Consider the following 24,961-nt stretch of genomic DNA (forward strand, 5'->3'; position numbering starts at 1 on the left):
TGCAACATACCACCTTAGGATCCTTTGCTCTGAAGAGCAGTGTCTGGATAGATTAAAAAATTTAAGCGAATAATTTTTGAGAATTTTTTTCTAAATTATTCTCTCTCTCTCTCTCTCTCTCTCTCTCTTCCCCCCCCCCCCCATTAGAAGCACCTGTCAGGAAATTTATTTTTACTAATATTTTCCCTCCTTTTTAAGCTAAGCTACTTGCCATCAATTGAGGTAAATTGTCTGACATCAACAAGGTAGATAATTAGTAGTGTGGATATCTGGTAAAAGCAGGTGGAGTAATTTTGTTCTTTTCTTCTTAATTGCCTTCCCAGGGATAGTGTACTATGGCAAGTATTCCTACATTAGCTAAAGTGCATTATAAAAATAAACATTTTTATATCTGTTGTTTCTTTTTCCAAGATAGTTAAAATCAGAATATGAATTTATTTAACTGAATGGATTATATGGTAGAGGTGCTAGTGGCTACAAAGAGAGTTGTAGAAATTGACAGATTAAAGTGACACCTCATTAGGGGTGACAGCCTGCCTTTTACATATTTGAAATGCTTAGGAACAAGTATATGTATATGTCTTTCTATTATGGCTTATAAAAAAGCTGTCTGCACTCATTCTCCCAACTACCTCTGCTCTCACATACTTTTCACGTCCAGTCTGGCTTACATCTTCATTACTCAACTGAACCTGCTGTTCCTATCATCCCCTCATTGCCATATCCTGAGGCCTTTTCTGAGATCTCATCCTTCTTGGTATCCTCCGCAAGACTGGACATTAGTGACCACCCCCACCCCTCTTCTTTTGAATTCTTTTCACCTCTATGAGTTTTTATGCCATTATTTTTTCTTGGATTTTTGGCTACTTCTCTGTTTCCTTTGTGGTACCATCAATGTCCATATCCATCTTCTGACTTTCTTCAATCCCTCTATGACTCTCTCCTTTCCTCTTCTCTCTTTTTTATTCCTTTATCCTCTTTTCTCCCCTAGCCTTCTTCTTTCCTCTGTCAGCTGTTATGGGTTTATTAATTATCTTCATCCAGATAGCTTCCAAATATTTGTATCTAGCCCTAATCTCCCTCCTAAGTTCTGTCTAGTTCGGTATTACCAACTTCCTTTTGGACATTTAGAACTGAATGTCCAATAGACATCCTAAATTCATCATGTCCAAAACAGAACTTCTCTATTGCTCCTTAGCCCACCTGTTTTATTAACTTTATTTTTATTGTTGCCATCATCCTTCACAGTAATTTAGGTTAGCAAACTCAGAATCCCCTTTGACTCCTCACTAGTCTTTAGTCCATATGTCCAGTCATTTGTCAAGTGTTGTTGATTTTTCCCTTTATAATACTTCTGATTCTGTTTGCTTTATTCACAAGGTAGCTGTGCTCTCCATGCACTAGGGATAAGAGTATGATTTAAAAGTAGGTGTTTTACTGATATTCTCTTTTCTATGGACATGACATTTAGCATGTGGCTGATCAGTCAGTCAACAAGTATTTATTAAGTGCTTACTGTCTTCTGGGCCTAGGGGAATATGAATAGAAGCGAAAAGAAAGCCAGGCTGTGCCATTCAAGAGCTTATATTCTAACAGAAGACAATAAGTAAAAAGAAACTGAAAGAGACTTACCTGCCTGGTGAAAATGGAAGAGATGGCTAGCCTGGGGCACCCTCCTCTACCTGAGGTTCTTCATGTTCCATTAGCAAGTTGTCCTTGGTTTTCCTTCCAGGGACCTTTCTGATTCACCCAGTTGATCACCTGGAATCTCATCACCATGCTGATTAAGTTGATGCTCATCATACAGCCAACCATTCCATTATCTTTGCCAAGAAAACCCAAATGAAGTCACAAAGAGTCAAGCACGACAGACAACTCAACAACAGCTACAAAAATTGGATTGTAAACTCTTTGAGGGCAGACACTGTCTTTTTCTTATTTGTACCCCCAGCACTTAGCCCAGTGCCTGGCACTTAATAAATGTATTGAATTGAGGGGAGAGCTATCATACCTCCAAAGTGTGAATTCCAGGACTGAAGCATCTTTGGGGATGAGGAGGTTTTTTTGTAAAGCCCAGATTGCAACTTGATGATAAATGATAAAGTTTGTATTTAAAGACCTGATTTTTGTGAGTTTTTCTCTGCCTTGAAGTTGTTTAGATGGAGACTGGAATCTTCTTCCTCAGGCCTACATCATTGAATCATATATTTTGAGCTGGAAGGGGACCTTAGAGACCATTTGGTTTGACCCTTTCATTCAATACATGAAGGAAACTGAGGCCTGGGGGAGAAATAAAGTCACTTACCAGTTGTCACAGAGTCAGTGGCTGGGGCATTGAGCTAAGAGCTGAACCTGGGTCTTCTGTCATACTATAGAAGAAATCATTGTTCACTTCTGACTTGAACTGTGGGAACCCTGAAGTTCTTTTCAAAGGCTTTGAGATTTTATGAGTGTTTTTAACCTCTGTTTAGTAATTTATTTTTATAAAAATTTGCAGAGCTAAATCACTAGCTTTTAAATCAACTGTCAGATCTTCATTTTTCTGCAATTGACTGTCTCTGTATTGTGGTACAACTGCTACATTTTATGTAAAATTTTCTTCAAACTATTTAGTAAAAATTTCACTTATTGATATAAGTCTTATTATTAGCACTCTGGGAAGTAAAGTTGATCTAGATTTTGATTATATTCTTTCCATTTGAATTGTAGTTTTTATGCTTTGTTTACAACGTTCATACATGATAATTACTAAGCATTTTACAAAATTATATTTGTGACTTAACTTGGTAGCTTTCCTCACTATATTCCTAAATACCCAGAACTGAAACTGGAATCCAGGCCTCCTGACTCCTCATCCAGTGTGCTTTCCACTATCCTTGATTTTCCCATGTCATAAGACATGACAGTCTTGTAGTTGTTTGTTGTACCTATGCATGCTTAAGCATTGTCAGCTGAAGAATAGAATGCAGATGTTTTAACTCTGTGTTTTATCTCCCTAAAAGTACTGTTGCCTGCAGGCCTCTCAATTTTTGACCAATTTGAATCTGTGATTAGAAAAATGTCTTTCAAGCTGTAGTAGCAGTGCACAGGCTGTAGGCAAGTGATTTACTGAAAGGTGCTCCTCAATTCACATATGAATCAGATAATGTCATTTAAATTTTAATTTATCTCTGCAGTATAATTCCTTGTAATAATAAAAAAATGTAACTTCTGTACATTGAATTCTGGCTCATTATATATGGATCATTGCTTTTCACATGTATGTAGTTTATTATTAATAAATATAAGTTCATTTAAAATTATTAAGGAATTCTTTGTAATATTTTGTCATTATGCATATTTTCAGTTGTTATATAGGTTCCTAATAGTTAACAAGTTTGGGAACCCGTGTCTTTGGGGGGAAATAAAAGATTTATTATGAGAACAATGGTCTAAATAGTTTTTGATTAGAGAAATACAAATTAAAACAACTATGGGATATCATCTTACCCCTTTTGGATTAGCTACAGTTATAGAAGGGGGAAATAACAAATGTTGGAGGGGATGTGAAAAAATTGGAACACTTACACTCTTGGTGGAACTGTGAACTGAGGCAACCATTTTGGAGAGCAATATGTAATTATGTCTAAAGAGTCATAAAACTCTATATACCCTTTGATCCAGCAATTTCATTATTAGGTCTGTTTCCCAAGGTGATCAGAAATAAAGGAAAAGTATCTGAAATATTTACAGCAATTTTCTTTATAATAGCAAAATACTGGAAATTGAGAAAATGCATATCAATTGGAGAATGACTAAACAAGTTGTGGTATATGATTGTGATGGAATACAGTCAAGAAGGATGCAGGAAATGATGAGCAGGTTGATTTTTAGGGGGGAAAAATATGAAACACTGGCATGAAACAATGAAAAGTGAATTCAACAGAGCCAAGAGAACTTTTATATGATACTAGCCATATTATTATTCAGTTGGGTATAGATGGCAATGGAGTAGACAGATTTGAATCTTTCAGATTCTTTTTTTGAATGAAATTAATCTTTTAGAAGTTAATTTTTTCTCACTTTCATGTGAAAAAAAAAAGGTATTGCTGGATCAACGGGCACGCACAGTTTGGTCGCCTTTTGGGTATTGTTCCAAATTGTTCTCCAGAATGGTTAGATCTGTTTGCAACTCCACCAACAGTGCATTCATGTCCCAGTTGTCCTACCTCCTCTGCAACAAATCTAATTTTCTTTTTTTGTCAGATCATCTAATCTGAATGGTGTGAGGTGGTATTTCAGAATTGTTTTAATTTGCTTTTCTCTAATTGAAAATGATTTAAAGCATTTCTTGGTATGTCTATACATATCTTTGATCTTCTTCAGAAAACCGCATGTTCATATCCTTTGACTATTTTTCAATTAGGGAATGGCTTATATTCTCATAAATTAGACTCAGTTATCTATATATTTGAGAAATGACACCTTTATCAAAGACAGTTGCTGTAAAGATTGTTTCCCAGGTTTTTGCTTTCTTTCTAATCTTGGTTGCAGAGGTTTTGTTTGTACAAAAGCTTTTCAATTTATTATGATCAAACTTGTCTATTCCAGGGTTCCTTAAACTTTTCCCACTCATGATCCCTTCAACACTTTAATTAAACTCTTGGTCAGAAGTTGCAGCCCACAGTTTAAGAAGTGCTGATCTATTCTACATTTTTTAATGCTCTCTGTCTCATTTGCTCATAAATTCTTCCTCTCCCTATAGACCTGATGGGTAGATTATTCCTTGCTCTTCTAATTTGATTGCCTTGTTTTATTTGATGCCTTTTTTAGCAAGATATAGTTTCCTTCTTTATCTCTTTTAATTAGGTCTGTTTTTGCTTTTACTTTATCTAAGATCAGAATTGCTACCCCTGCTTCTTTTACTTCAGCTGAAGCATAATATAGATTCTGCTCCAGCCCCTTACCTTTGCTCTGTGTGTACCTCTCTACTTCAAGTATGTTTCTTGTAAGAAACATCTTCTAGGATTCTGGTTTTTTAAAAATTTATTTTGATATCTGTTTCTGTTTTATGAGAAAGTTCAGGGGGCGGAGCCAAGGTGGCAGAGTAGAAGCATGACTTTCCCACAGCTGCCACTTCCACCCTCCCCAATCCATGTAAAAAGTGGACTCTAAACAAACTTTGGAGCTGCAGAACCCACAAAAGGACACAGAGAAGCTAACATCCTGCTTAGGACAGCCTGGCAGGCCGGCAGGAATCCAGCATGGCGCTCTGGGAGCCGAGCCCAGCCCCATGCCGAGGTTTTTTTAGCCCTAGGGTGGGCCTGACCAGCCACCGGCCAGAGGGACTCCAGATCAACAGCAGCTGTGGCCAGTTCCAGATTTATCAACACACAGATGCGAAGGACAAAGTGAGAGGTCAGTGCAGTCTGGACTTTGGGATCAGTAAGTGGGAGTACCTTGGCTTTTACCCCCGGGGTGAAAAGCCACTGAGACTCCAGCACAGCCACAGCTCCTGACCTGCACAGTATAGGGGGACCAAGCACCAGTCTGAGGGGTAATCACTCTTGCTTTAACCTGCTTGGATCTGGATTGCAGTCTAGGGTGGAGGTCCTGGGGTGTGTGTCCAGCTTGCCAGAGCATGTGGAGACCTCAGAGAGGGCACCCATCTAATACCTCCGGCAGCTGAGAAAACCCCAGCGTTTGGGACGAAAGCTCCCCTGTCTGGTGGCAGAGTCCTACTGTGGCAAAAAGCCCATAAGTCAAATCATTGAGTGGCAAAATGAGCAGGCAAAGGAAACAAAGCAGACAGAAGATTCCAACGTTATACTCCTATTTTGGGGACAAAAAGGAGCAAAGCATGGAACAGGAGGAAAGCAGTGAAGTCAGAACTCCTGCACCAAAAACATGAAAGGAAAATACAAGCTGGTTACAGGCCACAGAGGACTTTAAGAAAGATTTTGAAAACCAAATAAGAAAAGTGGAGGAAAAATTGGGAAGAGAAATGAGAACAATGCAACAAAATTATGAAATGAGAGTTAACAGCCTGACTGAGGAAAATAATACCTTAAAAAACAGACTGACTCAAATGGCAAAGGAGGCCAAAAAGTCAATGAGGAGAAGAATGCCTTAAAAAGTCGAATTTGCCAGATGGAAAAAGAATCTCAAAAGCTCACTGAGGAGAATCATTGCTTCAGAATTAGATTGGAGCAAATGGAAGCTAATGACTTTATGAGAAATCAGGATGCTGTTAAACAGATCCAAACAAATGAAAGAATAGAGGGCAATGTGAAATATCTCATGGGAAAAACCACTGACCTGGAAAATAGATACAGAAGAGATAATTTAAAAATTATTGGACTACCTGAATGCCATGACCAAAGTAAGAACCTAGAAATTATCCTCCAGGAAATTCTCAAAGAAAACTGCCCTGATGTTTTAGAACCAGAGGGCAAAATAGAGGTTGAAAGAATCCACCGATCACCTCCTGAAAAAGATCCCAAAAAGAAAACTCCTAGGAATATTATAGCCAGGTTCCAAAATTCCCAGATCAAGGAGAGAATATTACAAGCAGCCAGGAAGAAACAATTTGAATATTGTGGAAACACAATCAGGATAACCCAGGATCTGGCAGCTTCTACACTGAGGGATCGAAGGGCTTGGAATATGATATTCCAGAGGGCAAAGGAGCTGGTATTAAAACCAAGAGTCACCTACCCAGCAAAATTGAGTATCATGTTTCAGGGGAAAATATGTTCATTCAGTGGAATACAGGACTTTCAAGCATTCTTGCTGAAAAAACCAGAGTTGAATAAAAAATTTGACATTCAGATACAAGAAGCAAGAGAAGTATGAGAAGGTAAACAGGGAAAAGAAATCATAAGGATCTTATCAAAGTTGAACTATTAACATTCCTACATGGAAAAACAATAATTGTAACTTATGAAACTTTTCTCTGTAGTTGAAGGGATTAAAAAATATATATATATATGTTTATATATGAAGGTATATGAGCATATGAATACATATGTGACTGTATATATGTTTACAGGTATATACATAGAGGGCACAGGACCAATTTAACAGGAAGGGATGATACTTAAGAGGTGAGAGGAATATAATGAGAGGAGATGGGGAGAGACAGATTGGGGTAAACTATCTCATACAGAAGAGGCAAGGGAAAATGGTTACAATGGAGGGGGAAGAATAGGAAGGCAAAAGGGAGTGGGTCAACCTTATTCTCATTGAATTTGGCTTGAGGAGAGAGTGAAATACACACTAAATAGGGTATCTCACCCTCCAGGAGAGTAGGGGGGGGAAGGGGATGAGAGGGGGGATGATGTAAGGGAGGGCAGCCTGGGGGGGAGGGAAGTTGGAAGCACTCACTTTTGAAAAGGGACGGGATCAAAGTAGAGAACAGAACAAGTGGGAGGTGGGATAGGAGGGAGGGAAATATAGTCAGTCTTTTACAACATATCTACTATCTTATTGTTTTGCATTAGCCACACATGTACAACCTATACTGAACTGCTTATCTTCCCAGTAAGGGTGGGTGACAAGGAAGGAAGGGAATGAATCTGGAATTGAAAGTTTTAAAATCAAATATTCAAATATATATATATGTATATATAGACACACACACATATATATATATACTATCATTAATACCATCTTACATGTAATTGGGAAATAAGATATATAGGCATAGAGATCCACTGGAAAAGTCGAAAGGGGTACAGGAGAAAATATGGGAGAGAGCAGATTGGAGGAGGGGATATCCTGTGGGACTGCTATTTTGGGGCGGTGGGTAAGGGAAAAACAGGAAGAAAATGTGTAACTCAAAATCTGGCGGAAACGAATGATGTAAATCAGAAGTTAATAAAGCATTAAAAATAAAAAAAAGGAAGTTCATCCCATTACCTCTGTATTTCCCTCTGTCTTATTTTGTTTGTCCTCTTGTTTGTGCTCTCTTAAGTCTTACTCACCAGTGTTTTGATTCTGTTTCCTCCCTTCTGCCATTCCCCTCCCCTCCTGCTTCCCTTTTGGGTAAGATAGATGACCATATCCAATTCATTGTGAATATTATTCCCCTCTTTGAGCCAATACTGATGAGAATACATTCAAGCAATGCCCATCACCCACCCCTCTCATCTTCTCTTCCACTGTAATAGGTCTTCCTCCTCTCTTCATGTGAGATAATTTACCTCTTTTTATCTTTCCCTTACTCCTGCACCCATTGTACTGCCCTTTCTCATTACTTAATTATTTTATATCATGTCCTCAAATTCACCTTATACCCATACTCTCTATGTTGTCTTCTATCTGTGCTGTTAGTGGTAACCACTATCTTCCTATGTAGGGATGTAAACACTGTAGCTTTGTTGAATCCCTCATATTTTCTTTTCCCATTTTACCTCTTTATGATTCCCTTGGGTCTTGATATTGGAGGTCAAATTTTTGGTTTCGTTCTGTACTCCTTATGAAGTCTTGAAATCCTTCTATTTGATTGAAGTTTTTTTCTTAAAGGTATAATGCTTAATTTTGCTGGGTAAGTGATTCTTGGTAGTGGTCCTAGCTCCTTTGCTCTCTGGAATATCATGTTCCGTGACCTCCAGTCTTTTATGTTGCAGCTGCCAAGTCTTGTGTGATCCTGATTGTGACTCCCTGATAATTCAGTTGTTTCTTTCTAGCCACTTGTTGTATTTTTTTCTTGACTTGATGGTTTGAAATTTGGCTATAATGTTTCTTGAAGTTTTTATTTGGGGATCTCTTGTATGAGGTGATCAGTGGATTCTTTCAATGCCTATTTTGCCCTCTGGTTTCAAAACATAAGGGCAGTATGCCTTGATAATTTCTTGAAATATACTGTCCAGGTCCTCCTTTCGATTATGACTTTCAGGTAGTCCAGTGATTCTGATAGTATCTCTCCTGAATCTGTTTTCCAGGTCAGGTTTTTTTTTTTTTTTTTTGCTTTTTGGAGTGCAGTTGGGGTTAAGTAACTTGCCCAAGGTTACACGGCTAGTTTTTTTTTTGTGTGGGTGTTAATTGTCTGAGGCCGGAACCGAACTGGGGTCCTCTCGACTCCTGGGCCGGAACTTTACTCACTGTGCCACCTAGCTGGCCCAGGTCAGTTGTTTTAACTCATGAGGTAGTTTTCTTCCATTTTTTCATTCTTTTGAATTTATTTGATTGATTCTTGATGTCTCATGGAATCATTAGGTTCCACTTTCCCAATTCTAACTTGAGATTTTTGTACTTTCTTTTCCTTTTCTCCAATTGTGCTCTTTAAGGAGTTGTACTCTTCAGTAGATTTTCATTACTCCTTTTCCAGTTGGCCAATTCTAATTTTTAAGCTGTTTTCCAAGTTGTTGAGTCTTTTTTCATAACTCTCATTTCTTTTCCCATTTTTTTTTCTGTCACTCTTACATTGATTTTTAAGCACCTTTTTTTACCTCTTCCATGAATTCTTTTTGGGCTTCAGATGACTTCCTGTTTATCTTTGGGGTTTTGCCCATAAGTATTTTAATATTGTTGTCTTCTTCTGAATTTGTGTCTTGGTCTTCCCTGTCAGTATAATAACTTTCTATGGGCAGATTCCTTTTTTATTCTGTTTTGCTCACCTTTTTTTGGGCGGGGGGGCTTTTTCCATTCTTTTTAATTTGATCTCTGCTCCCAGGGTAGAAGAGGGTCTGTCTCAGGCATCTTGTGCCAGTGATATAGGCCTTGGCTGTTTATGTTGTGCTACACTGATGGTACTCTGAGGCCCATGGGGGAAACTTTGTGTCTGCTGCTGTGTTGAGGGAGTAGGATGGGGATAGCTGGTGCTTCTTGTGGTTGTAGGGGTCTGGCAGCTTACTTGGTGCTGAACTGGAGTCCTAGTGGTGGTGCCTGACATGTGCTAAGGCCAGATGGCGTGTGTGTGTGTATGTGTATGTCTATGTGTGTTTGTGTGTCTGTGTGTGTTCCCTGGGTTTACACTGAAACATGTGGTAGTTTTCAGAGCTGGCGTCTGCTGGTTCCATTCACTGTGCTAAGACACATTGGGGGGGACAGTCTTTGCCTGCTCTACCACACTGCTCTTGGTTCTCCCACTGGTTTGCTGAGGCGGGGCATGCTGGTATACTTCCTCTCTTGTAATGTCTTCCCCATTTACTGGACTAAGATGGACTTTTTTTTTTAGCTGATCCTCCAAGTGTCCTGGGCTAAAAGATTGCTCCACCTCCTCTTTCCACTGGCTCTGCTGTTCCAGGATTTGTTCTGAGACATTATTTTATATTTGTTTGGAGGAGAATATGGCAGAGCAACAGCAATTTGCTGCTTACTCTGCCATCTTGGCTCCCAGAAGTCCTTAGTGCCCTATTTTAAAGACCATTTAAAAGTCATTATTATGTCTTCATCATGTGGTATTTGTAATTAAATACTTAACAAATGTAAGTACATCATATAGCAAGTTAAGCTATAACTACACAGAATTCACTTTATTTCACCCACATTAATGGAAATTGTCTAGCTACTTGCCTTAAATTTTCAGTTTATATTATTTTTTGAAATATTTATTTATTTATTTACTTTTAGTTTACAACATTCAGTTCCACAATCCCTTGAGCTTCACATTCCCTGGCCCCGCTCCCCCCACCCCCACCCCCAACCCACCCCAGGCGGCATGCAGTCTACAAATCTGCCACCTTGTAGGATCTACAAATACCTTCACATTAAACATTAGTGAGGTTGTAAAGAAGGATTATAACTAATGGAATGAACAATGGGAAGGAGGAAACAAAACAAGAAAAAGAAAGAGAACAAGTAGTTTGCTTCAATCTGTATTGAGACTCTGTAGTTCTTTCTCTGGATGTGGAATTTCTCCTGGTTCTGCTCTCCTCACTCAGCATCCCACTATATAAATCTCTCTAGGTTATTATGAGGTCCATCTCCTCCTCATTTCTTATAGCACAATAGTATTCCATCACATTCATAGAGCACAACTTGTTCAGTCATTCCCCAAATGATGAGCATCCCCTTGATTTCCAGTTCTTTGCCACCACAAAAAGAGCTACTGTAAATATTTTTGTACATAAGAGTCCTCTTCCCACTTCTATGATCTCTTTGGGATATAACCTTAGATGTGGTATTGCTGGGTCAAAGGGTATTTACTTATTTATAGCCCTTTGGGCATAGTTCCAGATTGCTCTCCTGAATGGTTGGATCAGTTCACAACTCCACCAACAGTGCATTTAGTGTTCCAAATTTTCCACATCCTATCCTTCATTTATTATTTTCCTGTTTTGTCATCTTAGGCAATGTGACTTGTGAGATGTGGTACCTCAGGGATGTTTTGATTTGCATTACTCTAATCAGTCAGTTTATATTCTTTAAAGATTTTTCTTTTACTTTTTCTTCTTATTTTGATAAGTTTGTATGGATATATTTTGTTTTTACATTACCAGAATATTTCCTCAGATCCTTTTCTCTACCCCATTTTGGGAGTTACCCTATATAACAAATGACTTTTAAAAAAAAAAGGCAAAATAAAAGAGGAGGAGAAAAAAAATTAGGAAGATTATCAGTACTTTGAAAAAAGTCTGAAAATAATGTCTTTATTAAGTATTTGTTAAGCACTTAATATATGCTAAAAAGTATGCTAACTTGTTTCTTTAAGAAATGTTATTTCATTTGATCCTTACAACAACCCTGGATTGTAGGTTCTATTATACTTATTTTGCAGTTGGGAAAAATCAAGCAGATGTTATCTGACATGCTTGCTGTCAGGTATGCACTCACCTCTTCCTGACAGAGGTGGAGCTCTCCATTCCCTGTACCACTTCACTGGGTTTAATATAGATGTAGATAGTTTTACATACCTATGAACCCTTCTTCCTGTTAGGATCGTCTTCTCATTTAGTTTCTTTGGGGACATGCTTCTTATTTGTCATTTTGTAACATTTGCTTTTTATTGTTTTTGTGGTTTTTCCCTTTCCATTGATGTTATTATAGTCATTGTGTATATTATTTTCTTGGCTTTATTTAACTTTTCATTAGCTCTTGTAAGTCTTTCCATCATTCTGTGTATTATTCATATTTATTATTTCTTACAATACAGTAACATTTCATTACATTTCTGTGTCAGTTTGTTTAGCTGTTCCACAGCTGATGGATGTCTATTTCCTTTCTACTTCCAAAAAGAGATATATTTTTGCTGCTTATAGGGACTTTATTCTTAACAATGTTTACCTTTGCATATAAACTTAATAGAAAAATCCGAGTCAATGGATTTAGACATTCTAGCCATTTTAATTGAATAATCCTAAATTACTTTCCAAAATACTAATAGTGATTCACAGTTCAACCAACAATGTGCTAGTGCACATATTTTCCCATTCTCTTCCAATTTCGACTGTTCCCATCTTTTGTTCTTTTTGCCAGGCTTTCATTTGTAAAAAGATTGTCCTTGTTAATTTAGTCTAGTATTTTGTTGACTCATTTGATATTGTGGAGGGATCTCAATTGAATGCATCAGGTCTAAACAGTTTTTTGCTGGAAAAATCATTCAGGATAATTGAAAAGGACAAAAAGTGCCTGTTGCTCAGATTATTTAATAAAGCATATTGAGTTAGTTAATCAGTACCTTTGATTGGCATTTCATATAGATTAGGCCCTGAATTGAATAGAAAAAACAAGGAAGGATTCCATTTGACAAATTGTGTAGTAGTATTGATATTACATTGCTTCCTGATATTCAAAATTGGTTTTTTTCCTTTTTTTAAATTCTTTTTTTAAACAATTTATTTACTTTTAGGTTGACAACATTCAGTTCCACAATCCCTTGAATTTCAAATTTTCTACCCCTCCCCAAATTCATTTTTTTCAACACCATATCTTTTCATTGTTGCTACATGGCTGTGACTCATGAAAATAATGTACTCTGAAGAACAAAATATGGCTAATACAAAGGACAGTGGTGAAATACATGGTGAGCATCGAGTAAGGTGCACCATATTATGAATACTGTGTTCTACACAAGGTGAAATATAAAATATGTCCTCTGGTAAAACAACTGGAACATCAGATATAATAAGAGTGAGGATAACAGATGAACAGCTTGAGTATTGCTCTGATACAACTGATACATTTGGTGAATCCTTTGGAGGAATTAATGGAAGAAAGTGGATGACGAGGAATGTGTATAGAGTGCTTGTAATTTGGCGGAAGGAGTACCTATATTCATAAGTTCACATTTCCATTGAGAAGACAATTTATTTCTTAATCTCTTTAGTACATGATTTTCGTTAGTGTATCTCCCAAAATATATTATTTCATAATAGTTTAGAGATAAAAAATGCAAAACAATTCCAAGAGAATTTCTTTTGTATGTGAATTTACAGATCACTTTAAAAATGAGACACCTAAGCAGTTCAGGATTTTAGTGCCAGTGAATGTATTAGTGTTAGCGTGTAAAGGAGACAACAGCAGGAAAAGTCCCCAGTTTGAATCTCAGCTTCGCTTTTTACTTGATGTGACTTTTGGTTTTTTATATTAACCTATTTCTTTTTGGCTGTATTTCCTTATCTGCAAAATGAATGTAGGCAAATCACTGCCATGGTCTCTTCCTATTTTAGACATTATGAACCTGAGAATTTTACATTTTAACAATCTTGCTTCAAATACTTTTTGATCAAGCTATGTGCATGCCAGTTTTTAAGGTGTGTTTATCCTTCTTTAGTACTGCAGATCAAAATTGAAGGTTGTGAAAATGTTAGTTGTGTGTTCCATATAGGTGATTTATTGGGAAACATTACAAAGCATTCCAGTAACAGAAATGCATAGACGTGAATAAGTGTTCTAGAAGTTTTTGCCTCAATATCATTCATTAATAAAAATGTAAAAGAGCTTATTTTACTGTTTGAAAATACTTTTTAAAAACTGTAATACTGTCTTCATGACCAAGGACAACAAACCATTTTCTGACCTTGAAAGAGTCTTTTGGCTTGACTGGGATATTAATGGTTGAAGTAAGAGATGACCATATAAATGACACAGAATTCAAGAAATTTCACTCACACACACACTACAAAGGTAATAGGAATTGAACTGCCTTGCAAATTAAAGAATGTCATATGAATTTGATCCTAAACATTTGAACCTACCCAGTTGATTTCAGTTTTTCATGTAATGTATTACTTTATATATTTTTAAATTTTTGAAATAAACATTAGAGTAATGTTTCTCACAATCTTTCCTAATGACACCACTACTATACATAAGTACTTGAATGCCAGTGGAGAAAAATTTGAAAAACTTAGACTAGCTTTTGTCTAGCCCCTGATATGATTGAGACTTAGAATTGGACTATCATAGAAAATAAAACAGGATTTAAACCATGTAGTTAGTTATTGTTTATTGTTTTAAATTTAAACATATTAAATTCTGTTTAAAAAATAGAGGGGGATCAGAAAACAATTGAATCATAATCATTACTTTGATTGCTCTCAAGCTATCTTATGAATTTTATCAATATTTTCTAAAAATATGTAATTGTAGCAAGAAGTTGACTGTCTGCAAAACAAAATACACACATTTTCCTTATATATTCTAAATTGGGTAGCCAACAGAAGGTATTTGGAGATTTAACAGATGATTTTGATGATTTGGGAAACTGCCCTTGTGAAATAGTGGAGATTTGTCCTAGTATACCTGGGAAATACTGCAGCAAGAAGCGTCAGTTTTACATTTTTCCAGAAATAAAATTGAATGAGATTTGTGAATAGATCCCATTTTCTCTTGTTCTGAGTACCTTGGAATCATAGAGAACATCTCTCCTTTATTTCAAAAGTAAGAACTTTTTTCAGCTTACTTAAATTGTGTGCAAAGAATAATGACATAATTTGAATAGCCTAATTATGGTCCTTCTCATCATGAAAATGGAGTAATCACCTGCATATCCTTGAGTGGATTGTATCAAGATGTCCATTTCTCTAAATTGATTGAGAATCTTATGTCTTTCTTTTCATTCCCATAAAAAGAAGACTTGATTCCATGAATTGTCAAGTCACTGGAATAATGATTATTTTGAAACAAAATTTACTTAAATACTTAATGGGCTCTTACAGTTTTTGATACTTTTGACTGGACAATAGGAAACCCTTTTGAGATTATAGAACCAGAAGCATAGTGTTAATTTAGCAGATTATTGTCATCACTGTTATATGTATTTGAAGTCTCTAGCAAGTGTTAGGCCTTCATAGTTTTTAAAAAGGAGGAGAAATAAAAGTGAGCTTCTAGATGTAACTCAGGTTTCAGTGATGAAAGAAGGTCTCCTGTTTTAGGAATCTTGTCTGTGCCACTTTATTGTATATATTGAAATGATACTTGTGGGAAAATATATTCAAACTTTAAATATGAGAAGTGAATTTATGGGCTTTCCACAAATTTGTGTGAATGGCTTATCAGTGAGGGAATTTGATTCCAAGTACTTGAAGAATCAATGGTACTTGAGTTCCCAAACTACATGGTTTGCTCGTGGTGAATTAAGAAATAGTGGATGTGTAGCAGATGGATTGTTTCTATTACTGTGATTTTTTTGTCCATCAATGGAATTTTTTTCTGTACTCTTTTATGTTTAAAATCTAGTTTATACCATTAATTTTGGTGGACTTGAGATTCTTTTGGGTTTAATCTTTGGCAAAACCCTCAAAATTAAAATGGTTTGCCCCACCCTCTTTTATTCTTTGTTTATTTTTTTAAATCTGGCCTATATATATAGATTTTTGGGGCAGCTAGGTGCCTCACTGGATAGAATGCTGAACCTGGAGTCAGGAAGACTCATCTTTCTGAGTTCAAATGTGATCTTAAATATTTAGTAGTATTGTGAGCCTAGGCAAGTCACTTAACCCCTGTTTGACTCAGTTTCCTCATATGTAAAATGATCTAGAAATGGAAATGGCAAACCATGTTACTATTTCCAGTAAGAAGACCCCAAATGGGGTAATAAAGAGTAGGACATGACTGAAAAACAATGAAATAACAAAAAGTATAGATTTATTTTATTTTATTTTTGATTCGTACCCATGATTTTTTAGTGAAGGAAATTCCAAATGAAGAAACTCCTCCTAATTCTGATCTGTATTCATTCTGGGCACTGACAGGCCTGGTGAGCCACCCAGACTCCCACAGTTAGCTACTGAACTTGAACCCAGGTCTTTCTGACTTTTTTCTTGGAGGGGGGAAGACAGGGCAATGGGGGTTAAGTGACTTGCCCAAGGTCACAGGGCTAATAAATGTTAAGTGTCTGAGGCCAAGTTTGAACTCAGGTCCTCCAGACTCCAGGACTGGTGCTCTATTCACTATGTCACTTAGCTGCCCCAGGGTCTTTCTGACTTTGAGGCTGGCTTTTTCTTCATGATTTGGTGGCCTTTAAATTTGCAGGTATGATATATCATATCATGTCATGTCATATCATATCATATCATATCAATCTAGCTAAAGGATATTTGGCAAGCTGTATACCAAGGATATAGCATCCTGGTATTTGCTAAAGTTTGTTCTATATTTACTATTGATCTTTATCTCTTACTGACTTTCTGTTCCCCTTCCATAACAACTGTTCCAAGCCTTCCCCTTCAGCCCATAACTCTCCCCTACCCACACATAGCTTCCTCTTTTCACCGAGAAGTTTGAGGTTATCCATTAGAAACTACATCTAATACTTTCAGTATTCTTCCTTTGTTTATTCTTTTTTAATGGGCCGTCGCCTTGTTCTCCATGTGAGAGGGAACCTACCAGGGATCGCCTTCCTTGTCCTTTCATCAGGGATGTAGGTCCCTCAGTCCTCCCTTTTACCTTATGCTTCTTTTTTGTTCCTCTCCCTGTGTCCTTGAGCTTTCCCTTTAGCCTACAAAGATACTTAGGTTTTTTATGTCCTTAAAACACCAACAACTAAAAAACATACACAAACTTCCTCGTCCTTGCCACCCCCTCATTCTGTCCTACCTGTCACTGTCCAAACCTGGAAGGGGCTATATGTATTCACTGGATGTAATTCTTAACCAGCTTTTCACTCCTGGGTACCTGGCAACATAGCTCTGTACTAAAATTGGTCATGAAAGACCTTCACATTATCAAATCCAGTGTCACCTTCCCTGTCCTTATCCTTCTCTGTAGGACAATAGGTCTCAAACTTTAGTCTCATGTTTCCTTTACACTCTTAAAAAATATTGAAGACCTTTCTCCCTCAAAGGGATTTAGTTTGGATTGGTTTTATCTATGGATACTTAAACACATTAGAAATTTAAATGTCTTTATGTTATTATGAAAATAGTTTTAACCTTTCAAGATTTTCTGCAGTGGTCTTGGTGAACCTCAGAGAGAACCGCAGCTCTTGAGCACTAAATTGGGGTTTATAATTCTTGCTTTTGATGGCATCCTTCACTGCTTAATTTTGGCCTTGAATAAGTACTCCATCCCCACTAAACCTTTATTCTCAGATGTCAAATGTCTACAAAAACTAACCCTGCATATCTTTAGGTCACCATGAGCAGTACATTAATGTGCAAACTACACACGTTTAAAGCATTTTGATTATCTATGTAAGTGAAAGTCTGCTTATAGTGTTGAATCCCTCTTATAATTTTATTATGAGCCTTTGTCAAACATGTGCAATGTCCCATAAACTTTCTGAGTATGTTGCCTGATAATATCCTGCCTACTAGCATTAAGACAGTTTCTACCATGACATAATCTTGTTTATTTCTCATCCAGAGGTCAGCTGTGATAATTTAAGGAACCTAACCTAAACTTTTCTTTTATGTTTTTTTTTTTAAACAGGTTTGAAGAACTTGTTAAAAAGTTCAAAGTGGATTATCATGCTGGTGGTTCTACACAGAACTCTATTAAAGTGGCCCAGGTTAGTTAATCATTTAATTAATTCTTTAAAAAAAGAAATCCAAATGAAAATCCAGTTTACTATTTTAGTTGTCTTACACAAGAAGAGTCTAGCAAGGACTTTGACTTCCCTAGTTAGGCACACTGTGCCTCAGTTAATATATCCCTTATTGTGTTTTGATTGGTACACTGTGAGTTTAGCATAACTGTATTATATCATCAGTCAGACACTTGGAATTACCAGAGATTAAGAATATCAGTTTGGAAGTCTAATTCCTAAAAAATAACAGTTTATATATTTTTAATCAGCAGAGAATTGACCAAAATTAATTATGCCAATTTCGTTCAAGTAAATGGCTTAGGTAATGAAGGAAAGCAGTGTAATGAATTCTTTCTAATCTTGAGTATTTTGATGAACATGTAAACAAGATCTCAGTAAGGAATGGTAGTTTTCTCATACTTTGAACCTCTAAGGCCAAATGGAAAAAGCTAGAGACATCCCTTTTTTATTGGTGTGATTTTGGAGGTGACTTAAACATCATAATCTGCTATTACAGCAAAATCTTGAGTGTTTAAGAGACCATTATTTTATATTTACTTTTATTATTATATTTTCATAATATGTTTAGCATGAATTTTTAAAAAATGAGTACTGACAGTTTTTATACAATACCGTCTTATAAAATTTTCCAATAAATAACTCATTTTAGAGATAACCTTACACTTATTCCATTTACTTCAAAAGGTGGTTTTGTTTTATAATGTCAAAGAGTATTTGTACTTTGAAATATTAATTTTTTCAGAAAAAATTCAATACAGATTCCTCAGTTTTAAGAATATATTTCTTGTAATTATATCTTTGATGACCTCTATTCATTTTTTATACCATCCTACTATTGTCTTAGTGAACTCAAGCTTTAAGGTATGTTTAATAGCTTTTTTGTTTCACAACAAAGTTTGTTATAAAGAGCTCCATATAAAAATCTCCAGAAATCCTTTAGGAACCTGTTAACTACAGGTTTTGACAAATCTGTTCATATTCCAACTCTATCCTGCAAAGTTTTATGTTTTCTACTTGTCACTGGACTGTTCTAAGTAATCCATTAGTGTGTAAATGGACAATGTGAATTATGTTTGGGGCAGTTTTGAAGAAATGCTCTACTGCATTTGTTATTTTCACAGGAAAAGGTACTATGTAGTTGATAACTGTCATTAATAGGACTCTGCAATTCCTGCTGGTTTTGTTTCTTGATAGATATTTGTTTTACTAATTTCTCAGCTAAAATCCAGTTTTTTATCTAATTGGTTCCCCTTGGTAATTGCATAAGATTAAATGAAAAGATTTCAATGAATAAATGCTAACCATGTAATGATTAGTACTAAACTCTTTATTGGGAAATATTATTTTGCAAGATTTATTTAATATGCCAAATAAGCTCATTTCGTCAGTATGCTCTGATTGGAGCCTTGAGGACAGGGCTATTTAAAGAAAGGGGTTCAGCTAGGTCTTCTCTCTCTTTTCCATGAAATACTCTGCTTTTGGACTTCTCTGTAAGACTGCATCAGGGTATCTCCTCCACTTACTTTTCAGCTTTCTTTTGTGTTTATTTTTCCCCAGTTAAATTGTAAGTTCTGTGAGGGCATGAACTGTCTTTTTTTTTTTTTAACTTATACCTATATTCAAAGTACTCAGCACATAGTAAACCCCTTAATACATAGTTATTGACTAAGTGACTAACAGTATTGAATACTAAGAGGATTGTATTGAACTCTTTGTTCTTACCAAGCTTAGGTAAGTACTAAACTACCTAGAAAGCTGTTATACTTACACTTATCTTGCATCATTGTTGAATAAACTGTTCCTTTTTTATTTTATTTTTTGGTGGGGATGGGACAAGAATTTTATTTATTTTTTCAAATGCTTTATTAACTTCTGGTTTACATCATTCATTTCTGCCAGATTTTGAGTTACAAATTTTCTCCCCGTTTTTCCCCTACCCACCACCCCAAAATAGCAGTCCCACAGGATATCTCTTCCTCCAGTCTGCCCTCTCCCATATTTTCTCCCATACCCCTTTCGACTTTTCCAGTGGATCTCTATGCCCCAGTGCCTGTATATCTTATTTCCCAATTACATGTAAAATAGTATTCATAATAGTATATATATATATATATTCGATTTTAATACTTTGAATTCCAGATTCATTCCCTTCCTCCCTTGTCACCCACCCTTACTGGGAAGATAAGCAGTTCAGTATAGATTGTACATGTGTGGCTAATGCAAAACAATAACATAATAGATATATTGTAAAAGACTGACTATATTTCCCTCCCTCCTATCCCACCTCCCACTTGTTCTATTCTCTACTTTGATCCCATCCCTTTTCAAAAGTGGGTGCTTCCAACTTTCCTCCCCCCTAGCCTGCCCTCCCTTCCATCGTCCCTCCTTTCATCTCCTTCCCCCCATACTCTTCTGGAGGCTGAGAGACCCTATTTAGTGTGTATGTTATTCCCTCCCTGAACCAAATTCAATAAGAATAAGGTTGACCCATTCCCTTTTGCCTTCCTATTCTTCCCCTCAATTGTAACCATTTTCCCTTGCCTCTTCTATATGAGATAGTTTAGCCCATTCAGTCTCTCCCCATGTCCTCTCATTATATTCCTCTCTCACCTCTTAATTTCACCTTTTAAGTATCATCCTTTCCTATTCAGTTGGTCCTGGCCCTCTATCTGTGTATACCTGTAAACATATATACACATATTCACATATGTATTCATATGCCTGTAGCAGCAAGCACCCCAAGCGTCCTCAGGGTTTGCCGCCAATACGGGTTCTTGGATCTGATTTGATAAAGGAAAGCAACTCAAAATGGGTTAACAAGCTTACTTTAATCAGTCAGACATATATCGTTTACCTTGTTCAGGGGAAAAAGGTCAGCACCCCGAACTTCAAAGCATACAGGCAGAATTATCAAGACAGAAACAGATCAAGTAGACAGATTTCCAAACTGTCCAACCATTACATCCTTACCCAGTCAACATCTGGGTTTCCACATCTGGGTTTTTCAAAGCTGGGGGACTCTCAACAACTGCATCCCAGAATTCAGATCAAATCACAGAACACTTCTCAAAGTGAGTCCTAAAACAAAGCTACACATCAGGGCTTATATAGCCTTCTCCTGGCTCAGAGAATGTAACAACCTTATTGACCCACTGGCCAATCAAAAAGTATCTACTGACAAACAAGCCTCCCTCCCCAGGCTTCTGGTGCACTTTAGCCTAGGGGCAGGGAAGATCTTCCAAATTTGCATTCCCATTACATTCGGCCCCAAGATCTTTCATGCCCATAGCATAGACAATTTACTTTTGAATTAGCACTAAACATCTCTTAGGTCACATTTTCAAAGTACAGAAGTAAAGTTACCAAAGTGGCCACTGGGCCTTCAACAAACACAAAGTACATAGCATTTTCACTTCACTTCAAAACAAGAGTCCAAATAAAGTTGGGGGGGGGGTGTCCTTCCCCTCACACAGCTCCAGCCCCTGCTTCCAAGTACAGAGAGGGGGCTGGGCAACAAAACCAACAAGGTGGGGTCCCTGGGGATCCAAGGCACTTCATTCCACCCACCACAGTCACAAGTCCATCCTCCTCCAGGATTCCAAACTGTGGGATGCAGCCAGGAAACACATTCTGTGCCCCTGCTTTGCTGCTCAGTTCTTATCTTTTCCCGTGGCTGAATTCCGAACTCCTGGGTTCCTTCTCCTCCTGCAGGCGGCAGCCGCTCCTGGCTTCTGCCTAGGTCCCGATGCAGGCAGCTCACCATTCCTGCTCTCAGCTCAGTGAAGTCCGCATGCAGGCCATTCTTCTCTCCTGCTCCACGGCTCCACAGAATCACGGCTACCACAACTGGGAAACAAACAATTATCCCAGTCCCCATACTTTCCTTTTACTCTGCAGATCCTGTTCGTGACGCCATTTTGTAGCAGCAAGCACCCCAAGCGTCCTAAGGGTTTGCCGCCAATACAGGTTCTTGGATCTGCTTTGATAAAGGAAAGCAACTCAAAATGGGTTAACAAGCTTACTTTAATCAGTCAGACATATATCGTTTACCTTGTTCAGGGGAAAAAGGTCAGCACCCCGAACTTCAAAGCATACAGGCAGAATTATCAAGACAGAAACAGATCAAGTAGACAGATTTCCAAACTGTCCAACCATTACATCCATACCCAGTCAACATCTGGGTTTCCACATCTGGGTTTTTCAAAGCCGGGGGACTCTCAACAACTGCATCCCAGAATTCAGCAAATCACAGAACACTTCTCAAAGTGAGTCCCAAAACAAAGCTACACATCAGGGCTTATATAGACTTCTCCTGGCTCAGAGAATGTAACAACCTTATTGACCCACTGGCCAATCAAAAAGTATCTACTGACAAACAAGCCTCCCTCCCCAGGCTTCTGGTGCACTTTAGACTAGGGGCAGGGAAGATCTTCCAAATTTGCATTCCCATTACAATGCCCATATACCCTCCTATATGGACATATATATTTCTATTCCCTTCAACTATTTTCATACTGAGAAAAGTTTCATCAGTTACAATTATCGTTTTTCCATGTAGGGATGTAAATAGTTCAACTTTGATAAGTTATTCATGATTTCTTTTCCCTGTTTAGCTTCTCATGCTTCTTGTATCTGAATGTCAGATTTTCTATTCAGCTCTGGTATTTTCAGCAAGAATACTTGAAAGTCCTCTATTCTACTGAATGACCCTATTTTCTCCTGAAACATGATACTCAGTTTTGCTGGGTAGGTGATTCTTGGTTTTAATCCCAGCTCCTTTGACCTCCGGATTATCATATTCCAAGCCCTTCGATCCCTCAGTGTAGAAGCTTCCAGATCCTGGATTATCCTGATTGTGTTTCCACAATATTCAAATTGTTTCTTCCTGGCAGCTTGTAATATTCTCTCCTTGATCTGGGAATTTTGGAACCTGGCTATAATATTCCTGGGAGTTTTCTTTTTGGGATCGGTTTCAGGAGGTGATCGGTGGATTCTTTCAACCTCTATTTTGCCCTGTGGTTCTAAAACATTAGGGCAGTTTTCATTGAAAATTTCTTGGAGGATGATTTCTAGGTTTTTTCTTTGATCATGGCTTTTAGATAGTCCAAGAATTCTTAAATTCTCTCACCTGGGTCTATTTTCCAGGTCAGTGGTTTTTCCAATGGTTTTTCCACATTGCCTTCTATTCTTTCATTTGTTTGAATATGTTTAACAGCATCTTGATCTCTCATAAATTCACTAGCTTCCATTTGCTCCAATCTAATTCTGAAGGAATGATTCTCCTCAGTGAGATCCTTTTTCCATCTGGCAAATTCGACTTTTTAAGGCATTCTTCTCCTCATTGCCTTTTTGAGCCTCTTTTCCCATTTTCTTGCATCATTCTCATTTCTTTTCCTAATTTTTCCTCCAGTTTTCTTATGTGCTTCTTAAGGTCCTCTATGGCCTGTAACCAGTTCATATTTTTGTTTGAAGCTTTTGATGCAGGAGTTCTGACTTCACTATCTTCTTCCTGTTCCATGCTTTGGTCATTTTTGTTGCCAAAATAGGAGTGTAAAGTTGGGTTGCTCTGTTTATTTTGCTTCCCTTTGCCTAGTCGTATTGCCCCTCAGTCACTTGACCCCTGGGCTTTTTGCCACAGTAGGACTCTGCCACCAGACAGGGGAGCTTCCTTCCAAATGCTGGCGTTTTCTCAGCTGCCAAAGGTATTAGTATTAGGTATTAGGAGTCCTCCATGGGCTCTGGCAGGCTGGTTGCACACCACAGGACCTCCACCCTAGACTGCAATTCAAATCCAAGCAGGTTAAAGCAAGAGTGATTACCCCTCAGACTGGTGCTTGGTCCTCCTACACTCTGTAGGCCAGGAGCTGAAGCTGCCACATGGCTGTGATCCCAGTGCCTTAGCGGCTTCTTGCCTGGGGGACTGCATTCCCATCTACTGGATCCCAAAGTCCATACTGCACTGACCTCTCACTTTGTCCTCAGCATCTATGTGTTGATAATTCTGGAAACCTCCATAGCTGCTGGTTATCTGAAGTCCCTCCAGCCAGTGGTTGGTCAGGTCCGCCCTGGGGCTATAATCTCCACTGGCCTAGGCTTCCAGAGCTTGAACTGGCTGATGCCTGCCAGCTGGCCGGGCTGCCCTTACTGGGAGGTCAGCTTCTTTGTGTCATTTTGTGGGTTCTGTAGCTTCAAAGTTTGTTCAGAGTCCCCTTTTGCATGAATAGTAGGAGATAGAAGCCAGAGCCTTGGGGAAGTCCTGTTTCTATTCCGCCATCTTGACTCTGACCCCTAAACTGTTCCTTTTTAGCTGATTTTGGAAATTGAAGCATTTATTTGTAAAAACAAAGGGGTCTTTTAGTTGTCATATTTTTTTAAATTATAGTGTTTTATTTTTCCCCCAATTACATTTCAAGACAATTTTAACATTCCTTTTTATGAGATTTTGAGTTTCAGATTTTTTCCCTCCCTCTTACCCCTCCCCCTTCTTAAAATGGTAGGCAATCTGATATAAGTTATTCATGTGCTATCTTGTAAAACTTATTTCCATATTAATCACAGTTGTGAAAGAAGAAACAAATCAAAAGGGAAAAAAGAAGAAAGTGAAATACTATGCTTGGATCTGCATTCAGAGTCCATCAGTTGATAGATGTGGATAACTTTTTCCTTCTTGAGTCCTTTGTACTTGTCTTGGATCACTGTATTGCTGAGAAGAGCTGAGTCATTCATAGGTGATCATCACACAGTATTGCTGATACTGTGTACAGTGTTTTCTGTTTCACCTCATTTCACTTTGCATCAACATGTCTTTCCAAGTTTTTCTGAAATTTGCCATCTCATCTTTTCTTATGAAACAGTAGTATTCCATTACATTCAAATGCTACAACTTATTTAGCCATTGATAGATATCCCCTTAATTTCCAATTTTTTGCCATCACAAAAAGAGCTCCTGCAAATATTGTACATGTGGGTCCTTTTTGCTTTTTTATGATCTCTTTGGGATATAGACCTAGTAGTGGTATTGCTGGGTCAAAGGGCACTTTCGCAGTT

General features: G+C 37.5%; 1 protein-coding gene across 3 annotated transcripts in view; it reads left to right on the forward strand.

Annotated features, from left to right (window-relative positions):
• Window positions 1–24,961, forward strand: part of ADK (adenosine kinase) — a 647,588-nt gene that overhangs the window by 229,201 nt on the left and 393,426 nt on the right. For all 3 annotated transcript variants that reach the window (XM_069068290.1, XM_069068291.1, XM_069068292.1), the window contains exon 4: window positions 17,797–17,875. In XM_069068290.1, coding sequence (XP_068924391.1) covers window positions 17,797–17,875 — 79 coding nt within the window. The remainder of the gene's footprint in view (window positions 1–17,796; window positions 17,876–24,961) is intronic.

The sequence above is a fragment of the Petaurus breviceps genome, unplaced genomic scaffold (assembly GCF_028583685.1).
Source record: "Petaurus breviceps papuanus isolate PSGF00001 unplaced genomic scaffold, PetGlider_PUasm1.0 90762, whole genome shotgun sequence".
NCBI classification, from domain to species: domain Eukaryota; kingdom Metazoa; phylum Chordata; class Mammalia; order Diprotodontia; family Petauridae; genus Petaurus; species Petaurus breviceps.